Raw genomic sequence first — 18,665 nt, forward strand, 5'->3', positions numbered from 1 at the left:
CCCCAGAGCAAATACAACCGGCGATAGCAGGAGCTCAATTCCAGCACCCAGAACACCACATGTTGGTTACAGCATCGTGTTTCCGAGGGGATGCTGTACCAGCTTCCGTATTCAGACTGTATTTCCTAAAGAGGAAGTCTTGAGGAAAGCCTAGCCTAATTCTCTGCTTTTGAGCGAGCACTAATCCTCCAACTCGTAGCAACAGCAACACCTAGCGCTCCCGGTCCGCCCTGCACATGGAGCTGATGCGGGGAGGGCAGCGCCTGCAGCCTACATCCCCCAGCGGGCCGCGCAGCGCTGAGGGGCGGTGCGGCCGCCATGCCTGCGCGGGGCCGGGCGGCGCCGTGACCTCCAGCGGACAGAAACAAAATGGCGGCGGCCGGGCTGGCGCTGAAGGTGATGGCGCGGGGAGGGCGGTGAGGGAGGGGTGGGGGAGGCGGTGAGGGGCTGCGAGGCCACTGTTGTGCTGTCCCGTCCCGTCCCGCAGGTGCGGCAGCTGAGCACGTCGGCGGCCAGGCCGGTGTCCAAGCTGGTCAAGGTGAGTGGGGAGCGGGTGGGAACCGGCGGGTCCCCCCGTCCTGGGGTCCCCGTCCTGGGGCTCCCCGTCTTGGGTCTCCCCGTGCCGGGGCTGCCCCTGAGCCGCGCTGTCGCCCGCAGCCCCCCGTGCAGGTGTACGGGCTGGAGGGCCGCTATGCCACCGCGCTGTACTCGGCCGCCACCAAGCAGAAGAAGCTGGAGCAGGTGGAGAAGGAGCTGCTCCGCGTGTGGGTGAGCAGCCCGGCAGCACCCGTCTACCTAGGGCGTGGGGTGCCCCTGCCTTGGGGGGGGAGGTGGGACTGCGGGTCCAAGCTGTGCGAGGGGAGCAACACCCCTAAAACACCCCTCCTGTAAGTGAGTTGCACCTGGGGCTGCCATCATCCTGCTCGCTTCTCATCTCTTCAGGCTTGCTCAAGGAGCGACCTTGTTGCCCACTTGGATGGTTTGTTCAGGCCTGGAGGATTTGTGGTGTGTTTGTTTTATTGTTATAATGTTGCGTGTGTCCTCGTAGACTCTTTTGAAGGACCCCAAACTGTCCAGCGTTGTCATGAACCCTCATACCAAGAGCACAGTTAAACAAAAAGCTGTGCATGACGCTCTAGCAAAAGAGAAGATGTCCCCTATTACTGTCAACCTGATGAGTGAGTAATCACTTTGATTTTGAGAAACATCCAAGGCTGCTGGTTGGTACTGGTAGCAAACCAAATCTGCTTCCAGCGGGTGCTTTAAACCCTTGACACATCTACTTCTTCCAGACTTGCTTGCTGAGAACGGTCGCTTGCGCTACACTCCAGGCATTGTGTCTGCCTTTGGGAAGATCATGAGCGCGTACCGAGGAGAGGTGCTGTGCACGGTCACCACCGCGCAGGTAGGTTGGGAACCTCTAGGTTCACCTGAACAGATACAGGCATAAAAGGCAAAATTACTTAGCTTTATTTTGGTTTCTATAATACAAGCATCTTGCTGTGTGAGTAGTGAGGAAAAATCTCACCTCTCCTAGGATGAAAGTGTCTCTCCGAATAGTGTTTTGATATCCAAAAATTGTTGGTAAACGATTAAATGTGTTCCTGCTGTTTCAGCTTAGCAGGTAACATCTTTCTTTCTTATGTGTGAACCCAGTGGCTGATAAGTCAGCCTTGTCTGCCTCCGGTCTTATTTCTGTCACTGAAATGGTACTGATCAGGTGTTAGAGCAAAGCAGAAGGCTGAGGACTAAGAAAGCCTATGGCATTCTTAGAATGCGAGAAGCTGCAAGAAGCAGCTACATAATTCGCTGTGTGCAGTAATTGGGGAAGTGGCTAATTCTGGAACTGCGGGAGGAATTTTTCAAAGGCAGATGCTTCTTGCTGATTCTTATAAAGGTGAGAAGGAAGATGTATCCGTAAGCTGTGAGGATGGAGATGTGGGGATTCTGGCACTTAATTAATTTCTTTGGTGATGGATCCATGCCCAGGTCTGTTACGAGCAGGAGCTTGCCTGCTATGTACATCAAGTAATTCTGTAGGCCTTGGTTGGGGCTAAAATGAACTGCCTAGTGGACTAAGTAAAAAGTGTCACTTATCTCAGGGTGACTGGCTCTCTGTAGGCCACAAGCACAGACTGTTAATCTAGTTGATAGCCTTCAGGGATGTGTAAACTCACAAGCCTGTGTAAACCTTTTCATGAATTTTCCCAAATAATTCATAAGTAAAGTTACTTTCCCGCTGCCTGTTGTGGCGGTAGCGGTGATGGTTTCTTTTGGCTCTCAACTGTTAGCTATTAAACAGAAATTACTTAAATTGCCAGTAATGCAAAAACACGACTTTTCTGTGAAATCTTTAATTTCTGTCACAGTGATATATGAGCAGCTGTTTGGGAATGCAAGGGTAATTTCACAGTGCTTCTCCCACGGGGATGCAAAGTTCCTCTATGGTGATGGGGAGAGGTGTACTTAGCCAAGGGCATTGGTCGAGCCTGCAGTAGAAGAGCTGGGTGCTCTCTGCCCGTGTCCTGAGTTGCTGTCCTGTGCTTTACATCAAACTTTTCGTAGGCAAATAATCTGAACTGTTAGAAACAGCAAAATTTATCTTTTCTTATATAGCCTAAATGATGCTGTGAAGGTCTTCTGTTGAGTGCTTAGTTTGGCAAGTAAATATGCTTGCTTGCTGAAGATGTTACCATGAAGCTTTTGCTAGAAATACATATGCAGAGAACACAACGTTTCATGAAATTAAAGGAGCACAAAGTGATTTCTGTTTCTGTGCTGTCACGTGGTTATTGCTGTCCAAGAAGGTTGCTTACTTTGCCTTGCTGGAAGTGCCGTTTGTTATAAGAATCTGAAGAGAAAAATTAGTGTTCTCATTATATTATTTGAATTTTTAAGTCCTTAATTTTCCTTGTCTTCTGCTCAAATTTTTCAGCCCTTGGATGATGCCAGTCTCACTGACCTAAAAAGTGCTCTGAATGGATTTTTGGCTAAGGGAGAGATCTTGAAGCTGGAGACCAAGGTACGGATTTCTGATTTGTACATATATTTAATCAAGTTAATGTTCAATTGAGCTTCTCTCTCTCTGATTTTTTTTCTTTAAAAAGGAACAAACAATAAAAATATGGTGTGTATTCATTTTATTTAATACACTTCTGTGCTTTCTTCTAGACCTGATGATGCTTTAATTACTAAAATCTTAACTTCAGAATGTACTGTTTGCAAAATTCTCTTTTTACAAATGTAAAAATTGTATACTAGGTCAGCAATTTTTTGCTAATGGAATTCCTGTTCAATATTTCTTCTTTAGACGGATCCATCAGTGCTTGGTGGAATGATCGTCAATATTGGGGAGAAGTATGTAGATATGTCGACGAGGACAAAGATCCAGAAACTCACCAAAATCATGAGAGAGACTATCTAGCAAGCTGTCCTGTCCATTCACAATGAAACTTATAAGGTGGAAACAATAAAGCTATTCTTGAATTGATGGTTTCAAGTATTTTGATTCCAAAACACAGCAGGGGGAGAAAGATGATAAAACTAGGAAGTTTAACAGTCTTCACTGACCCTTTGGTGATGCAGCTCACCTGTGTCACAGGTGAACGTTGCTCTGGAGGATACAGAGAATAACTCTGTATTAGCTGATAAATGTTGCAGTCAGTCTCCAGAGAAAACTCCCAAGCAGGAAGCTGTCTGGTTGGCAGTTCAATGATCCTGCTGCTGCATGTGCTGCTTCTCTGTATGGGAAGAGAAGACACTGAAACTGCAACCAGCAGATTCCTTCCTAAAGGTGACAAGGGCTGCGAAGCTGTCTTGTCATCAGTGTGTTCTCAACAGCTACTTCAGGCCTGCTTTACTTCCACATCTGTAGAGTTCAACAGAGCTATATACATGCCTTAAACTAAGATTACCCTCTAAAATCTTTCTGTGGGGAGTTTAACATGGAATAGCACTTGGGCTATACTACTGTACATTGTGCCAACCCAGCCCTAAAACAGCTGCAAAGAAACACATCAATCAAGGTGCAGGCTTTAGCAAGTGCAGAGCTAGACAAATGGACTCACCTCTTCATAGGATATTGAGGACACTGACCTCAGGGCTGCTGGCCAAAGGCAGTAATTATTAACAAAAAAATGGGAAAGACCAGAGTGGGACTTTCTATGTTCTCGTACAGCTGAGGCACAGTCACCAGCGAGCTGGATAAACATTGCAGATGACACGCCTGGCCCCAGAGCAGGGTCTATATAAAGTAATAATGACACAGGTGATGACACATATTAAGCACTCACCTTTTAGGGGTTCTTTTATTTGTTGTTTGCTGTTTTTTCTATCTTGCTATGCATTTGGCCAACTCTCGTTTTTCCAAGTGCAAACAGTCTGTTACTGAGATGAAAGGTGGCGTGTGTCACAGGTGTTAAATGCTGCTAACATTCACTGCTGAGTCATCCCTTGGCTTAGAGCTACGTAGTCCTTTTTTCAAACAGGAATCTAAAGATTTAATATGTCCTTGGTATCACTTTCTTGAAAAGTACTGAAGACAAGTAACAATACACAGTGAAGCTTGGAAAAAAAAACAGGGTTTATTCTTGCATAATTTCACTTGCACAACTACAGTCTCATCCGTGTCAAATGAATTGCACAGACTAAAATCCGATCTGCAGTTTCAACCTCGATGAATGCAGTCTGGGATGTGGCATAATTCCTCAAACAGGTGAATGCAGCTGAAAGACTGGTTTAGTTTTGATACCGCCTGTAAATAGAATCGTTTAACCAAGTATGGCAGAGGAAACAACACATTCAGAGCAACCGAAGTACAGTTGAGATTGTCCGATGAGAAACAGTGGTATATGATTTGTAATTATTCATTATACCTGCTACAAATGCTTTAAACAAACAAACAAAAAATTCACAGTATGGATGTATAACTGTAGAATAGTTGCCTATGATGTAAATGAACAAAACAAGTGCATTGTATTTTCTCTGAAAAAAGGAAAAGTAACTTTTTCCTCCTATCTGGCCAGATCTTAAGACATACACATAACAGTTATTTTATTACACCTTTGCAATCTTTAGGATCTTATGAATACAACATACAGTAAAACACTTCCTTTTTTAAGAAAAAGAAGTTAACTGATACCATTTGTTTGGCAACAAAAAGTGCACTAGAAAGTAACACCACCATCATCAGGGAGGATATTCCCCAATTCTAAGTAATAACATTGAAAAAATACTACAGTTTTCAACAATTTACCAACACAAAGTAAAAAGTACCCATGACAAAGCCTGCAAAGGTTGGTAGAATCTAAACTCTGTTTTGGCAAGTTGAGGACTGAAATAGGGTGTTCTGCAAAAGCTGTTAGCAGTGAATTAGCCCGCTGAAAAGCACTAACCCTTTACAATTTATAGCCTGGACAGGAGGAAGAGCTTCAACCCAGCGCAGACACTTGGTGAGTGCCAAGAGCACCGTGCTTGCCATTTCCATTCCTTCCTCACAGGCTGAAGCAAAGGCGTTGGGTAATGTTCTCGTAAGATATTTTGTGATCAGCCACAGCAGGAGAACATTGGCAAGGCTGCTACTGATCATTCAGCCAAAGCCCATCGGGAAAACCATCCCCGTGGGGGAGGCTTTGCATTTTACCCCTGATGAGGCAAGGCAAGAGGAAGAGAGAGCCAAGAGCACGAGTTGCCCAGGCGCCCAGACCAGCACCAGGAGGGCTCTGTGGTCCTGCACCCACTTTCTCCCTTCCTCCAGGTGAGTGTGGGTTTCACCTCGAGGCCCTGCCCTGTGGAGCAGCCACTGCCTGGGAGGGATTTCACTGCCAGGCCATCACCTGCTAGACAAACCACCCCCTTTTTTTTTTGAGGGCAGAAGAGCCTGCTGCTTACCAAGCTCCTATGTTTTCTTTCTGCCTCTATTTCTTCCTTTTCTCCCCTCTTCTTCTGTCATCTGTGCTCACTGTGGAAGGCAGGAGCTGCTGCCTGAAAGCCTGACAAAAGGGCTCAGAGGAAGCAACAACTCCCTTCACTTGCACAACAGGCTGAGATCCCAGACACAAACGCTAAATCCAGGGTTAGCAACGCTTTGCAGTGCTACAAGAAGCACGAGGAATTCACCTACAGTTGTAGCAGAACCTTTTTCTGACAACTAGATCAAGCAACTAGGCTAGTTTAACATGTTCTTTATTCATTTAAATTAGGTCCTAAATATATCCACATATGTACAGAAAAATAATTTCCCAAGGATGGCCATTATTGTAAAATATTTAAAGGAACAAACAAAACTGTGTGCCTATAAACGTTTTTGTTAGATTTACTCAGTATTTGACAACGACAAAGTAGCTGTGTTTTTATATTATATATACAAATAATCATATATATATATAAGCATGTATTTAACTCTAGATACATTGATATGCATGTAGGACAGGAGTGTTTGGGCTGAACAAACACCAGGATCCACGTGGAATGTACATACAGAGCAAACCCCTCAAAGCTAAGGTGAGCTCACCTGATTCCCAGCTTTTCTGTTTCAAGGGTTTTGACTGCTCCATTTGAACAAACTGAAGTATCACAGTGGCAAACAGAGCAGCATGAAAGTAGACACCACTGTTGCAGTAAAAGTCTGGATTTGTCACATCTTAGTCTTGAAAATGTATTTAATAATATTACAAAAACTTCATTATCCACAATGTCCCCCCACCCAACCCAACTCACATGTAACAAAAAGTGATTTTCTTTTTCTTTTTTTTAAGGGTAAAAAAATTCTAAAATGAACGTTTAAAAAGTTCCCTCATACAAACTCATGTTGAGAAAATATATAATAATTAATTGCATCTAGAAAAGAGTTCTGTAATTTATCAGTCATTTGGCTTAGTGTCAGCTCAGTGACGTGCTGTGTCTGCCAAGGTGCCCAAATCGGACCACCAATTGCATACAACCTCTCAGGGCTTTACAGGCTGCCTTCCTACCAGCATTAATCTTGGAGAGATGCTTGGTATTTCTGAGCCAAGATCAGCTTTATTTTTATTATTATTATTTTTACAGTGCTTCCAAATGTGTTGTAATCTGTAGGTATATAAACTCTGATTTGCCCAGTAAATACAATTCTGGAGAGTTTAGTGGCTATATCCCAGTGACCATTCACTTTCAGGAAGAAAGAAAACAGATCCATCTGCAAAGAATATAAACTACTGCTGATTTTTACCTTAACCTTGATGTTTTGTCTGATGCTCTGGTTATACTTATTGCAACCTTCCAGTCCTTATAGCCTTTGAATCAACTTCATAACATAGACTTTATATTACGGATGCCTTTCAAACTCATCCCTTCATCTCCAGCAAAGCACACAGGCTTCCAGCTAGCTCTCAGTATGCCTTCGTACTAGCTGGGACACAAATTAGAGGTAAGCATCAGCTGAAGCGCTTCGTTGAGCCAGGGCTGCAGAGCTGCACGAGATGACGGAGCAGCTGCCAGCTGAGCTGTGAGGCAGAAGCCTGGAAAGGAGCCCCCAAAATAGCCCCATTTCACACAGCTGAGCTTCAGTGGAGTTCAAGGGGAAGGGAAGGGCAGTGCTTTCCAAAGGATGTCATTAATTACAGGACAGAAGCACTACTGTGCACATGACACACGCAGAAGAAAAACCTAGTGGGACCGCAGAGGAGCAAGGCACGGAGATGACACGAGATGTATTTTCTAGAGTTTGGCTCGGAGGGAGCCAACGGGCTCAGCAGGTGGAAAAAATCATGGCTGGGAGGGGACCTGGGTGATTTCAAATGTGAGCCTCAACCCTGCTGGCAAGGGATTGGAGCCTCTGGGATCACAGGGTGGGAAGTTGGTACTCACAGCCTGGCCCTGCTGGGAAAGACGGTGTTGGTGTGTGCTCAGGCAGCAGGTCTGTGAGTGAGGAGAGCTGAACCTGCCCTGGACATAATGACTGCCAGCTGCATCTGACTGAGCACCAAGGAAAATGAGCTCAGGTGGTTGCCCAAGAACTGATTCCTGCCCCCAGGGAGGAAACCTGTCTACAAGTTCAGGCTGATCCTCATGGCAATCAGAAGGAGCCTTCCCAGTGTCTGCAATAATGGAGAGGTCCTAAATGGGTACAAGGGACAAGACAGATGCTGGTGTATGATGACATTGCTGATGAAAACCTCATATAGCTGGGGAAACAGAATCACAGAATCATCTAGGTTGGAAGAGACTTCCAATATCACCCAGTCTAACCTCTGACCTAACAATAACCGGTCCTCCACTAAACCATATCACTGAGCTCTACATCTAAACGTATTTTAAAGACATCCAGGGATGGTGACTCAACCACTTCCCTGGGCAGCAAGTCCTTTGAGACATGGAAAACTGGCACATTGGTGCTGGTGCAGCCGATTCCCTGCATGGAAAGGGCATATATCTCCTGGATGTTCAGGAGAGCTGTCTGGATCACACCATGAAAGCAAGGAGCATGACAGCAATACTTACAAGCCCATGAAACCCTACTGAATGCATCTTGAAACAACACAGTGCCCGAGAACCTCAGAGGTACATCTCAGAAGGCAATTCCTGGAAAGGTGAGTAGAAGGGCTGTCAAAAACAATTAAAAGCTCCACTTTTATATATATATGTATATATACAAAAGACAAGCAAATTCCTGCATAAATGCAGATCTGCATTAAATTCAATGTGTTTCTCCCAGCATGAGGATAAATGCACAGCTTGTTATTGTACTGGTAATGTACCGATACTACTGATACTACTACGATGTTATTATTTCCGCTACTATTATTATTGTGGATGCTTGTGGCCCTTGATAATTGAAGTTCCACTGTGATGGTGTGGATCTGATTTTAAATTAACAACAACAAATCATTTTTCTTCAGTACTCCATCCTGTCCGCAGCCACAATAACATCAATATTCTGCCTGTTCCCAGCTACCTCCATCTTTCTAATCTCATCTCAATCAGTTCTAAAAAAAAAAAAAAAAAGAAAAAAAAAGAAAAAAAGTAGTTGGTCTATTCCAGCTTCTTTTCCATTAACTCAGTTCTACTGCAAGACATAAAGCCAAGGTAGCACCAGGGAAAAACACCACTCCCCTCGCTAAACTTACTGTATGTGAAGGAAGAATGCAATTCCCAGAATGACAGTTTGGAAACCAAACTACCAGAGCAACTTCTTCTGTTGCATGTTTTCTCACATTTGCAGATTTTGCCATTTCTTCTCTTACTTTTTTTTTTTTTTTTTTTTCCCAGTTTATCAAAAGCAGAATATCACTGTTTCAATGAAGGCAGTGAATGCATGAAAAAGTCACAGTATTATTTTTAGAAAGGTTTGAATGCCAGCCAAGGAGTTTGCTGATGAAGTACTACTTCTAAGCAAATGTTCTTCTCCAATAAAGTAGAGCCTGTAAAAAGATGATAGAGATGAGATCCTGTCTTGAGAGCCTGTCTCAGCGGCCCACGTACCCGTTCAATCTCACCAGTGCCTCAGTTCAAGGGCTGGTAATGGGCAGGCCTTATACACACCCTCTGTGCAAGGATGAATTTTGCCATAGGAGAATAAAAGCAAATGAAGACAGCCAGTCCAAGGGCTCCACAACACATGGTACAAGGCTCTGTAAGTTTAGTGGAGATGCTTATCTGAAGAAATCCTTCAGATGGGTCTTTCACCCCTAAATGTGATCAAGTATTACCTGGGCTTAGATTTTTTCTTGGGTTAGTTTTGCAAAACATTAGGAAAAGTTTGCACACATCTCAACAAGGCTGCAAAGGGACCCGTACTCTAAGGTGTGCTATTTTACCAATACATTCAGAGATCAATAACCAGAGGTGGTCAACAACGGTAGCAGAGGCCAGCAGTTTGGCCTGACACAGCCAGGACATGACACCCTTAAGAGAGGACGGATGGGTTAACATCCACACGTCATGATGATCCCAGCCACCTTTCTATATACACTAAAAGACATCTAACTTCCTAAGATCCTGTTGTGTGTGGCTGCTCAGGCTGTGCCTGAACAGGAAAAAATAGGCAGGAGTTGATGAATTTCTAAGAACCTTTGGCTAACCCTGAAGCAGATCCACTTGGGAAGTCAACCACGCTGATATGCTATGGAGTATTGAGGGCAAGCAAGAAAGAAAATAGCAACCTCCTGATGCACAATAGGCTGGCTCTGAGGGTATATACATTCTGTCCTCGACGCACAGGGATTAGGACAAGCTTCATCTTCAGGATTAGACCGATCACAAGGGATTTGTTAGATATCCGTGAGCTGAAGCCCAGCCTTTCATCATCATCATCATGTTTGCGTAACTTCCATTGGCATTAGCAGGAACTAAACATTCCTGTGCACTGAGGGTAAGATGGAAATCATGAGTGATGGTGGTCAGGAAGGTGCTCGGTTGTGTTACACCTACTCAAAAAGGTGCAATCCCACACGCTCAGGATAAGGGGTCACAATCTGGGAGGTGCCCCTGCAGCTACCTGTCCACCACGTCAAACACCAGCTGAATCTCAGAGGAATATGCAGCTCCTTGAGGCTCCTTTCAAAAACCTGGCCTGGATTTCTGCATTGCATCCATGGTATTTTTTTTCCCTAATAGTCTATTTATTTGTTACTGTAATTCATGCTGGTGAAATGGTACCATAAAAATGTGGTTCTACTTTCTAAACACTGAAATGAATGTTCACCATATTTACAGCTACTGAGTAAAATTAGGACAGCAATAAAATGTTAGACAATGACATTTAATGTTACTCCATTAATAGATTTTATCACTTTTTTTTTTTTTAATCCTACCACAACAATGTGTATTTTCATATACATTATATTTAATAAAATGTATAGATATGGAATTAGGAAAACATGGGTTTAGTTCTATTTACATATTTTACTTGAAACAATTTTCTTAACAACATTGAAAAATAGAAACTTAAAGTTCTCTTAATTGTGTTTTCTGCCAGTTAGTGGTAAACAAATGCATGCCTTGGAAGTTAAACTCCCTCTAAAACGTGGTCAGTTGAAAGTTTCTAACTAAAGTGTGTATCTCTGTTTTTGTTTCAAAAAATACATAAGTATGTCTGTCATTTCTGATACAAAATTCTACACTATCTTCAATAAATAAATAATAAAGCGATTCTGAAAAGTATGAAATGTAAACTTTGTTGTCCCTCCAACATACTTTTTTTTTTTTTTTCCCATTGCTTGAAACATTACAGTGGTATTGTAGGAAATTATAATACACAGACACTTTCCAGCACAGTTTACACTTGTTACCATACTGCATCTACCTATTTGTTATGAAGATATCCTAATTTCCTAATGGGAATCAATAAGACTTGTAGTGCTAGAAAACACCGCCTATACAGGAAAGGTGGAAACCAGTACTGAAAGGACATGCAAGGAACATCAAAACCTAACAACAGGCTCCACAAGAACATTCACATGCTAATGAAACAGGCTGACACCTCCCATTCAGAAATAAAGTCATTACAAAAATACCAGTGTATGCATGATAGGTAATGAACAAAATGAATCCAGGCAGAACAAAGATGAATTTTACTCTTAAGGGGTCTATCGTATCTCAGGTCCGGGCTTAGTAAAGCACCTATGTGTGTACTTAAGGGAAACACAACATAAGTGCATGCTTAAAGCTGGGTGCTTTGCCAAACAGAGGAATTTTGCTGAATGTTGGCCTATATGTGTGTATTTGTTGAGTAAAACTCATGTAGAAACTTTTGATTCCCCAAGACGACAAGACTTTTACTTTGGGGTTACCCACTCTGTACAATCACGAACTCTCTGCTTCTCTTCATGTCTAGTATCGCTGCCACCACACTTGTGATCAACCCGGCTTGCAACAAACCCTGTTGTGAGCTACAGTATGCTATCACCCTTAATTCAGTAACATGATGTCAAATGCAGATAGGCACCGTACAATTTAATAACGGGTCACCACTGATTGCTTGGCAAACTAGACTCTGCGGGGTAGAAATTAGCTTCCTGAGCCACAGCCATGATTTTTTTTTCTTCCCCACTGCAGGTGACGTATCATCCATCTGCGTTCACAATTAAGCAGCCATAGTAAAGCAGTATTGAAGTGTTATAGCACAACATTCATCACGGCTCTATATTCGATCCTTCACTCACTGTTCAAACATTTCTTCCGAAGGTACTGAGTGGGTGTACTCTTCTGGAGTGCAACTCATCTCTGTGCAGAAGGCCTGTACATATATTTATTTTGGGGGCAATGTGAGTCATGAAGTGGTATCTTAATAGAATCTTCTCTGTTTATAGATATAGACTATTTATTTTCTAAGTCTTTTCAGCATCAGTGTGAAGATCTTCAAAGATCTTCTTACTGCATAACTGCTTGTTCCATTCACAAAACATTTACACACCACCTTGCTGAGCAATAGGCACAGAATTCCTTAAGGGGGAAAACCCTGCAGAAAGCCTCCAAACATACCAACATTGCCTTCTTCTTGTAAATTAAAGAGTAGAGTAGCTGGAGCAAGCACAGAAACCTATGTGGTTTTCCAGCCTTTCAGACTGGAGCACGACAAACAACTAGGTTATTTCATAAACCCAGGAAACTAACATCAGGTTCCACATAGAGAAATTGAGGGAGATTTCCTCACTAAACTGGGACCCATTTTTCAGTGAGAATTATCAAGGCACAAAGATGCTCCTGTTTGCTTTGATAACCCTCTTGTGTGTGAAGGGCAAGCAGTAGTTTCATACCAAACCAATAAGGATTTAGTGACAGCTTCTGCAGACACCTATTGCAGTGAACTCAGACTGAAAAAAAACCAAACAAAACATTGGTCCCTTTCCTTCTAAGGCTCATCAAACAATTGCAGGTCTAGTCGGACGACTATCTCTCCTGTTGGGACTTCATGCAGAAGGAGACACTTTGTAACTGGTCCCTTTGAACCCTGATCCTTCTTAATGTCTGCCACACGGATCTCTGTTCTGCCCAAAAAGTCTGAAATGCAAAAAGACAGCATGCTTAGAAACAGAACAACCATTTTATGTTCCAATAAAAATGCTATTTTGCAGGAGGAATTAAGCTTCCATCTACACATAACAAAAGAAGAAAACAAGTCTTCAGTCCAATTACACTTTTGCAGTTGAAATAGGTCAAATGCCTCCTATCTGCACAGTAGAGAATTTCATCTGGACCGTGTTAGACAGCAGAAGTATTTAAAAATAAATGGTGCCACAAGCAGAAAAATCCACCATGTACTTCACAGCTGCCTTGCTTAAGTAGCTTATTTATTTTATGACATGTTAGAGAAAAGGCTGAAGGTCACTGCACAGTTTGAACTGAGTGTGAAGCCTTCAGGAGATGATAGAGCCAAGGAATGCATTGCACTAGTGACAAGGTCACTGGGGCAATCTGCACTGGTCACATGAACGACAGTCCTATCCAAATACTTCCTCAGAGATAACGACTCCAAAATACACTCCTCAACGCTCAATACGTCTATTGCAGATTATGAAATAAGAATGGGGTAGGTTCAATCTTGGGTTCATTTCTGCCACTTTCACTGCTTGTTACAGGAACCTGAAGACATTTCTTTTCTTCCTCCATGAATTTATCCATTAGCAAAGAGCAACCAGAGTTCCACCTAAAGGCTTAGCAGAAATGCAAACCACTCTTCAGTTGCTGTCAAGTTGCACAAGAAGGGAAATCCCCCAGAACAGATCTCCCAGTACTAGCATGACTAGACTGGGGAGTGAGGGTGAGTCAGGCCCCAAACATGCAAAGGGGCTCAATATTTACCTCAGCAAGCACACGCCTCTTCAAAATGGGAGACTTGAAAATACCCTTAGAAGGGTGGCTGCCCCCTGCTTACCATCTGGGGAGAACTGGTCCCTCTCAAACACCGTGATGCAGAGTACGTCCTGCTCGAGGTCTTTGATAAAGAACTGGCAGTTGGAGTTCCACTTGGGATTGAGGGTGTCCTGTATCGTCTTGGTAATGTGGCACTGAGAGCCCATCGTCACCTCACAGTATGGGTTACTCTTTCCTGGGAAGAAGGAAACAAACAGAAAAGTGTAAACATGTTTTCAAGTGTGCCTGAACATCCTCTTACTCCTACAGCCAACTGGTTGGGCAAAGATGGGGGCCTCACTGCCATTTCAGTAAACAGGGGCACAGTTCTGCAAGGTGTTGAGCACTTTCCACTTTTCATTTCAGGACTTTGTGGCTTATTATCTCTTTGATATGATTCACATGGTAGAAGCTAAGTTTGCCTGTACCAAATGCTCAAGTGCACGACAACTGCATTGCTGCTACTGAACTGCACAGAATCACCTCTATGTATTTCATGTTCATTAGAACTGCTTTATTAAACAAAACCACGTTTTAGACAGAGCCTCCTTCAAAGTTAGTCTGACAAATAAGAAAGTCTTCTTCACAGAGCATCTTATGCAGTACAAGGCACTTACCATGGGACCTGCAAGGTTTTAGTTCAATGCCTTCAACAATATTGACCATCAGCCTCCCAATGCCTGTTGCTCTTTGCGAGCGAACTGTGATGAAACAGAAGAGGAGAGACAAAACTCATTAATGTATTTTCCTGCCCACAGACTTCCCCCCAAAGGATGAGAGCCCCTGCACCGCGTGCTGTACCTAAGTAGGCCTTTTCCCTCTTCTTCTTTTCCGTCTCTATGTAAAGTTCTGAAGCAGCTTTAATTTTCTGAACCCAGGCAGTCCTTCAGAAGGAAAGGAAAAAAAAAAAAAAGTTGCAAAATACCATTTCCATTTTTCCTCCCTGGTGCACTGCAGGCAAAAGTAAAGCTGGCCCTCTTTCCCAGCCGCTTGCAGTCTCAGGCCCTGACCCCACCACAGGCTGAAGCTGTCTCCCTGGCAGAGACCTTATTGCAATTCACAGCACCTGCAGAAATTTAATCATCCCAGCCTAGCAGATCCCGTCACACAATGCAAGCTCCAGAGAACTACAAACAGGAGAGGACATGGTGAGAAACCAAAAAGTAGAGATAGCAGGTTTGCTTTTCCCAAGCCTTTCATTGCTCAGAGGAAACAGCCCCAAGAGGAAGACATGGTGAGAGATGTGTGCCCTGGGAGGCACAGCCTAATGACTCCTGGGCTTTACTAACCTGCAGGGATTACGCTGCCTGAAGAACTGGCTGGGCTCAAAGAGGTTTTCAAAAGGGATGTCACTAAGAAGAAGGGGAAGCTTTGTAATTGTAGTTAGGGAAATAATTTCCTCCTTAAGAGTCTGTGTGGAAAGCTGGACAGAGAAAAAGCATGGAAGAAGGGGTCCTATGGACCTGAAGTGTTTGAAAGGATATCCTGTGACATACAAGGGAGCCCAAGACCTGAGTCAAGGCAAAATGAGAGAATAGAGCAGGTGTGAATCAATTTCTGATCCCAGAATGAATTGTTGCTGGTCTACAATGCACTGTGCCTACTTACAGTGGCCTGGATTTGGGTTTAAACATGCGCCTGTATTCTCCAGAGGCAACTGTTTAAGAAAACAAAACACTTAAGGACAATTTGTCTTCCAGCTCACCCCTAAATGGTAATTGGCAGCTTCAGAACTGTACCAAGATTTTGATCACATGGGTCTTTTAAGATTAAATGGGCACATAAATCACTCATTGATGTTAATTTTTTTTTGTCTGTTGCTCTTAATTAAAAACAAGTGAACGATAAAAACTTGGAGGTATCTCATCTAAAATTCTGCATTTCTGCTGAACAAGCTGTCTAGGATAAAAGACAGTCAAAGGCTGTACCCCATATAAATAAAAGCATTTTACAAGAGTGCCTAAATTCTGATAGCAATTTCTGTGGTTCTCTCTATAGTGAGTGGAGCGAGCCAGGCACCTCCAGGGGGCGTTCAGCATTTGATTTGTCTGCTTCCACTGATGGGTCAGGGTAGCATCTCCCTTGAGTTCCTCCAGCTAGGTAGGATGAACGTGGATCAGAGTTTACATGTTTCTGACTACTGCAGTGAGTGCTCTGACCCACAACATGTGGTTATTGCTATAGTCTGATTTGCACAACAGATCCTAAGTTGAAAAGGCTGTGTCAATTTTCATCAGCAAGGAGCTAACCCTGATGCTCGTTCATTCTCTGGCATAGAGGGACAGACAGCGTCCCAAAGGACAATTGGGATCCATAAAAATACATTTTTTTACAAGAATAAATACATGTGTGTAACTGATAATGAATAATGCTGGCAGGCAGGCAGGGAACACCAATGTTTTATAATTTTTCATGCATTAGAATTTTTACAGGCAACACATTTGCAAGGTGGCATAATACTGTCAATACTATGTAAGATTTTTTGCTGGATCTTCAGCCTCCGTTTTTTTTCTTTCGTTTATCCTATATTGAAAAGGTTTGTCTGCAAAAATGTAAGTCAGCATAAGTCTTTTTAAGCTTGCCAGAGACACAAATCATCAGCAGAGGTTTTGAGGTTGTCATTCTTCTCACTTATTCATACTGAACTGAATCAGGTTAAAACTAACTGGGTTTTGTTTCGTGTGTTTTTGCTTCAAGTTTTAATGCAGACTTGTTCCTGAATCTCATTCAACATACAGTCATACAGATGCTTACACTGGCACAAAAACTCCGATGGATAGTAACAGAAGATAGGACTGAATCTCTTAGTTTCCTTATGCTAACATGAGATGTGAAATGTGGCCTATCATATCAGCCCTCCTAGCCATTTCATTGTTGGTCTTACTGGAATTCAGGAAGCATCATCATTTCTCCATCCTTTTCATGAGTATCACCACATTCTCAAGCACAAGGAATTCTCCAGTGTTGTGATATTAGCTGCTTGGAGACTGTTATGCACGTGTACATCAAATACATTTGCATCAGACTTTTCAAATTCAGGACTAACATGGCCTGTGCAGGTACTTACCTTTCATTAATGCTTTCAGCCCGGAGTGTATAGACTCTATCAATGTGGGAGATATGGAAGATGGGCTCATCTCCAGAAGGGTCTGTGGGTAATTTTACTAGTACCTCATTTAGAAAAATGGGCTGTAAAACATTAGGCAAAGCTAGAGTTCTGTCGCACAATATCCGAACAGATGCATTCAATAAAGAGCAATTCACAACAGATTTTTTTTGTGCCTACACTATCTTCTCCCCTTCAGCCTGCCTCCCGTCTTTCTTCAGATATGTCATTTTTTTAAATTTCTTTTTATTAAAGATACAGGTGCCTCCACAGTCTGGGAACATTTCTCCTGAAGTAATAAAACAGCCTTATGGCGCATAGAAATCTCTCCTTTCCCACAAGAAGCAGCAAACACTACTCTCTTCATCACTCCCTGTTACACAACCTCTGTTGAAGAGGTTGTTTTAGCCAATCTTCAAAAGCATCTTCTCTCATCTAGCTAAGCAAACAACCAGCTTGCTCACCATCAGTCCCTGGAATCCCCAGCATATGCCAAAGCCTTCAAACCTCTTCTATATAAAGGCTACTGCCCACATGTCCATCATGCTGGCTGCTGCCTCCTATACCTCTGTTAGCATAAAACTATCTTAGTCACTGCTTAAGAATGGTACTTACAGTTTTGTACATTTTGTATTGCAGGTTAGACTTGGGGCTGAAGACCTTGTCTGTGCCAGAGGAGCCAAGAGGTTTTATGATCTGAGTCAGGAGGAGGAAATCGTTGAACAGAAAGCCATACAGTTCCTTGTTACTCTTGGCTTTATAGAGTTTCCCACTGTGCAGAAACTTGCGTGGTCCCAAGCAGTTTGTAACAGAATTAAATACGAGTTGCTGCGAAAAGTAGAAGAAGAAGAACAACGCACTGTATAAAGTAAAACAATCGAGGTTCCCCTGAAAGAGATCAAATATAGTTTTGAGTCCTGATGTTAGTTTTAAGTTGTGTCACAGGGATGATGAGCGATGTCTCTGCCTTGTGCATGATAAGCAGCGCATGTTATAGAAACACTATATGAAAATTAAGGCATCCCATCAGTTGCGCAGGGCATGTCCTGAGCAGTCAGAGAAAAGCCAAAAGCATTTGTGCCTCCTTTTGAGTTTCTCTGCCACACGCATGCATTTCTGTGACTGGAACCGAGCTGATGACGCAGCCATCTCCCTTCAGGCAGTAGTTATAACAAGCTGAACACAACTTTGACCCTGAAATAGTTAGATTTTGTAAGAAGAAAAGTAGTGCTCTCCAGTTCATAAACCAAGCAGCACTTACTATTTTTTCATCTTTTGAACTGAAAGCTCTATGTATATTTTGAAAATCAAGTTGTGATCTGTCTGCCTCTATCTTCACCAATAACAGGATATAATAACAGGATCAAAGTATCCTCTGTCCACCACAAATATTTTCATTATAGTTTCAGTAGAAAAGCTTAGCATGTTACCTTGAAAAACTAATGTGCATTAGCAGGCAGTGATTCTCTAGGTAAAGTCTTGAGAGAGACTTGATCAGCATTCTTGAGCTTTCAAAAAGTATACAAAGTTTTATCACAGAAAATAGTTTCTGTGATGAGTTTTAAAGAACTCCAGGATGGGCAGGCATAGCTTCAGGATGAGATACAGCAGTACAACTGTCGCTGTATTGTAAAGAGCTATGAAACTGAAAGGTGGTTGAAAATTGCAGCATTTAACCTGGCACTAGTCCAGAGGCAGGAAACAAAAGCAGCATTTATCACATAGAAGG

The 18,665-nt window shown here is 42.9% G+C and overlaps 2 protein-coding genes across 8 annotated transcripts in view; one reads left to right on the forward strand and one right to left on the reverse strand.

Moving 5' to 3' along the window:
• The first annotated feature begins 309 nt into the window (after positions 1–309).
• On the forward strand, positions 310–3,490 carry ATP5PO (ATP synthase peripheral stalk subunit OSCP). Its single transcript, XM_082784722.1, has 7 exons — positions 310–396; positions 488–538; positions 658–768; positions 1,049–1,178; positions 1,293–1,405; positions 2,936–3,022; positions 3,311–3,490. Exons 1-7 carry the CDS (start codon positions 370–372, stop codon positions 3,422–3,424), a joined length of 633 nt encoding a protein of 210 aa, XP_082640848.1. The 5' UTR covers positions 310–369; the 3' UTR covers positions 3,425–3,490.
• Positions 3,491–4,606: 1,116 nt separating this feature from the next.
• ITSN1 (intersectin 1) overlaps positions 4,607–18,665 on the reverse strand; it is a 128,887-nt gene continuing 114,828 nt past the window's right edge. For 6 of the 7 annotated variants that reach the window (XM_082780909.1, XM_082780910.1, XM_082780906.1 and 3 more), the window contains 6 exons: positions 17,552–17,764; positions 16,898–17,019; positions 14,632–14,714; positions 14,448–14,531; positions 13,853–14,026; positions 4,607–12,978 (listed from right to left, as the gene is read on the reverse strand). In XM_082780909.1, coding sequence (XP_082637035.1) covers positions 12,830–12,978; positions 13,853–14,026; positions 14,448–14,531; positions 14,632–14,714; positions 16,898–17,019; positions 17,552–17,764 — 825 coding nt within the window. In that variant the 3' untranslated portion in view covers positions 4,607–12,829. Of the gene's footprint in view, positions 12,979–13,852; positions 14,027–14,447; positions 14,532–14,631; positions 14,715–15,204; positions 15,488–16,897; positions 17,020–17,551; positions 17,765–18,665 lie in introns of those variants that run through there. The other variant, XM_082780911.1, reaches the window with a different exon arrangement.

The sequence above is a fragment of the Aythya marila genome (genome assembly GCF_965140915.1).
Source record: "Aythya marila genome assembly, chromosome: 1".
Classification (NCBI taxonomy): domain Eukaryota; kingdom Metazoa; phylum Chordata; class Aves; order Anseriformes; family Anatidae; genus Aythya; species Aythya marila.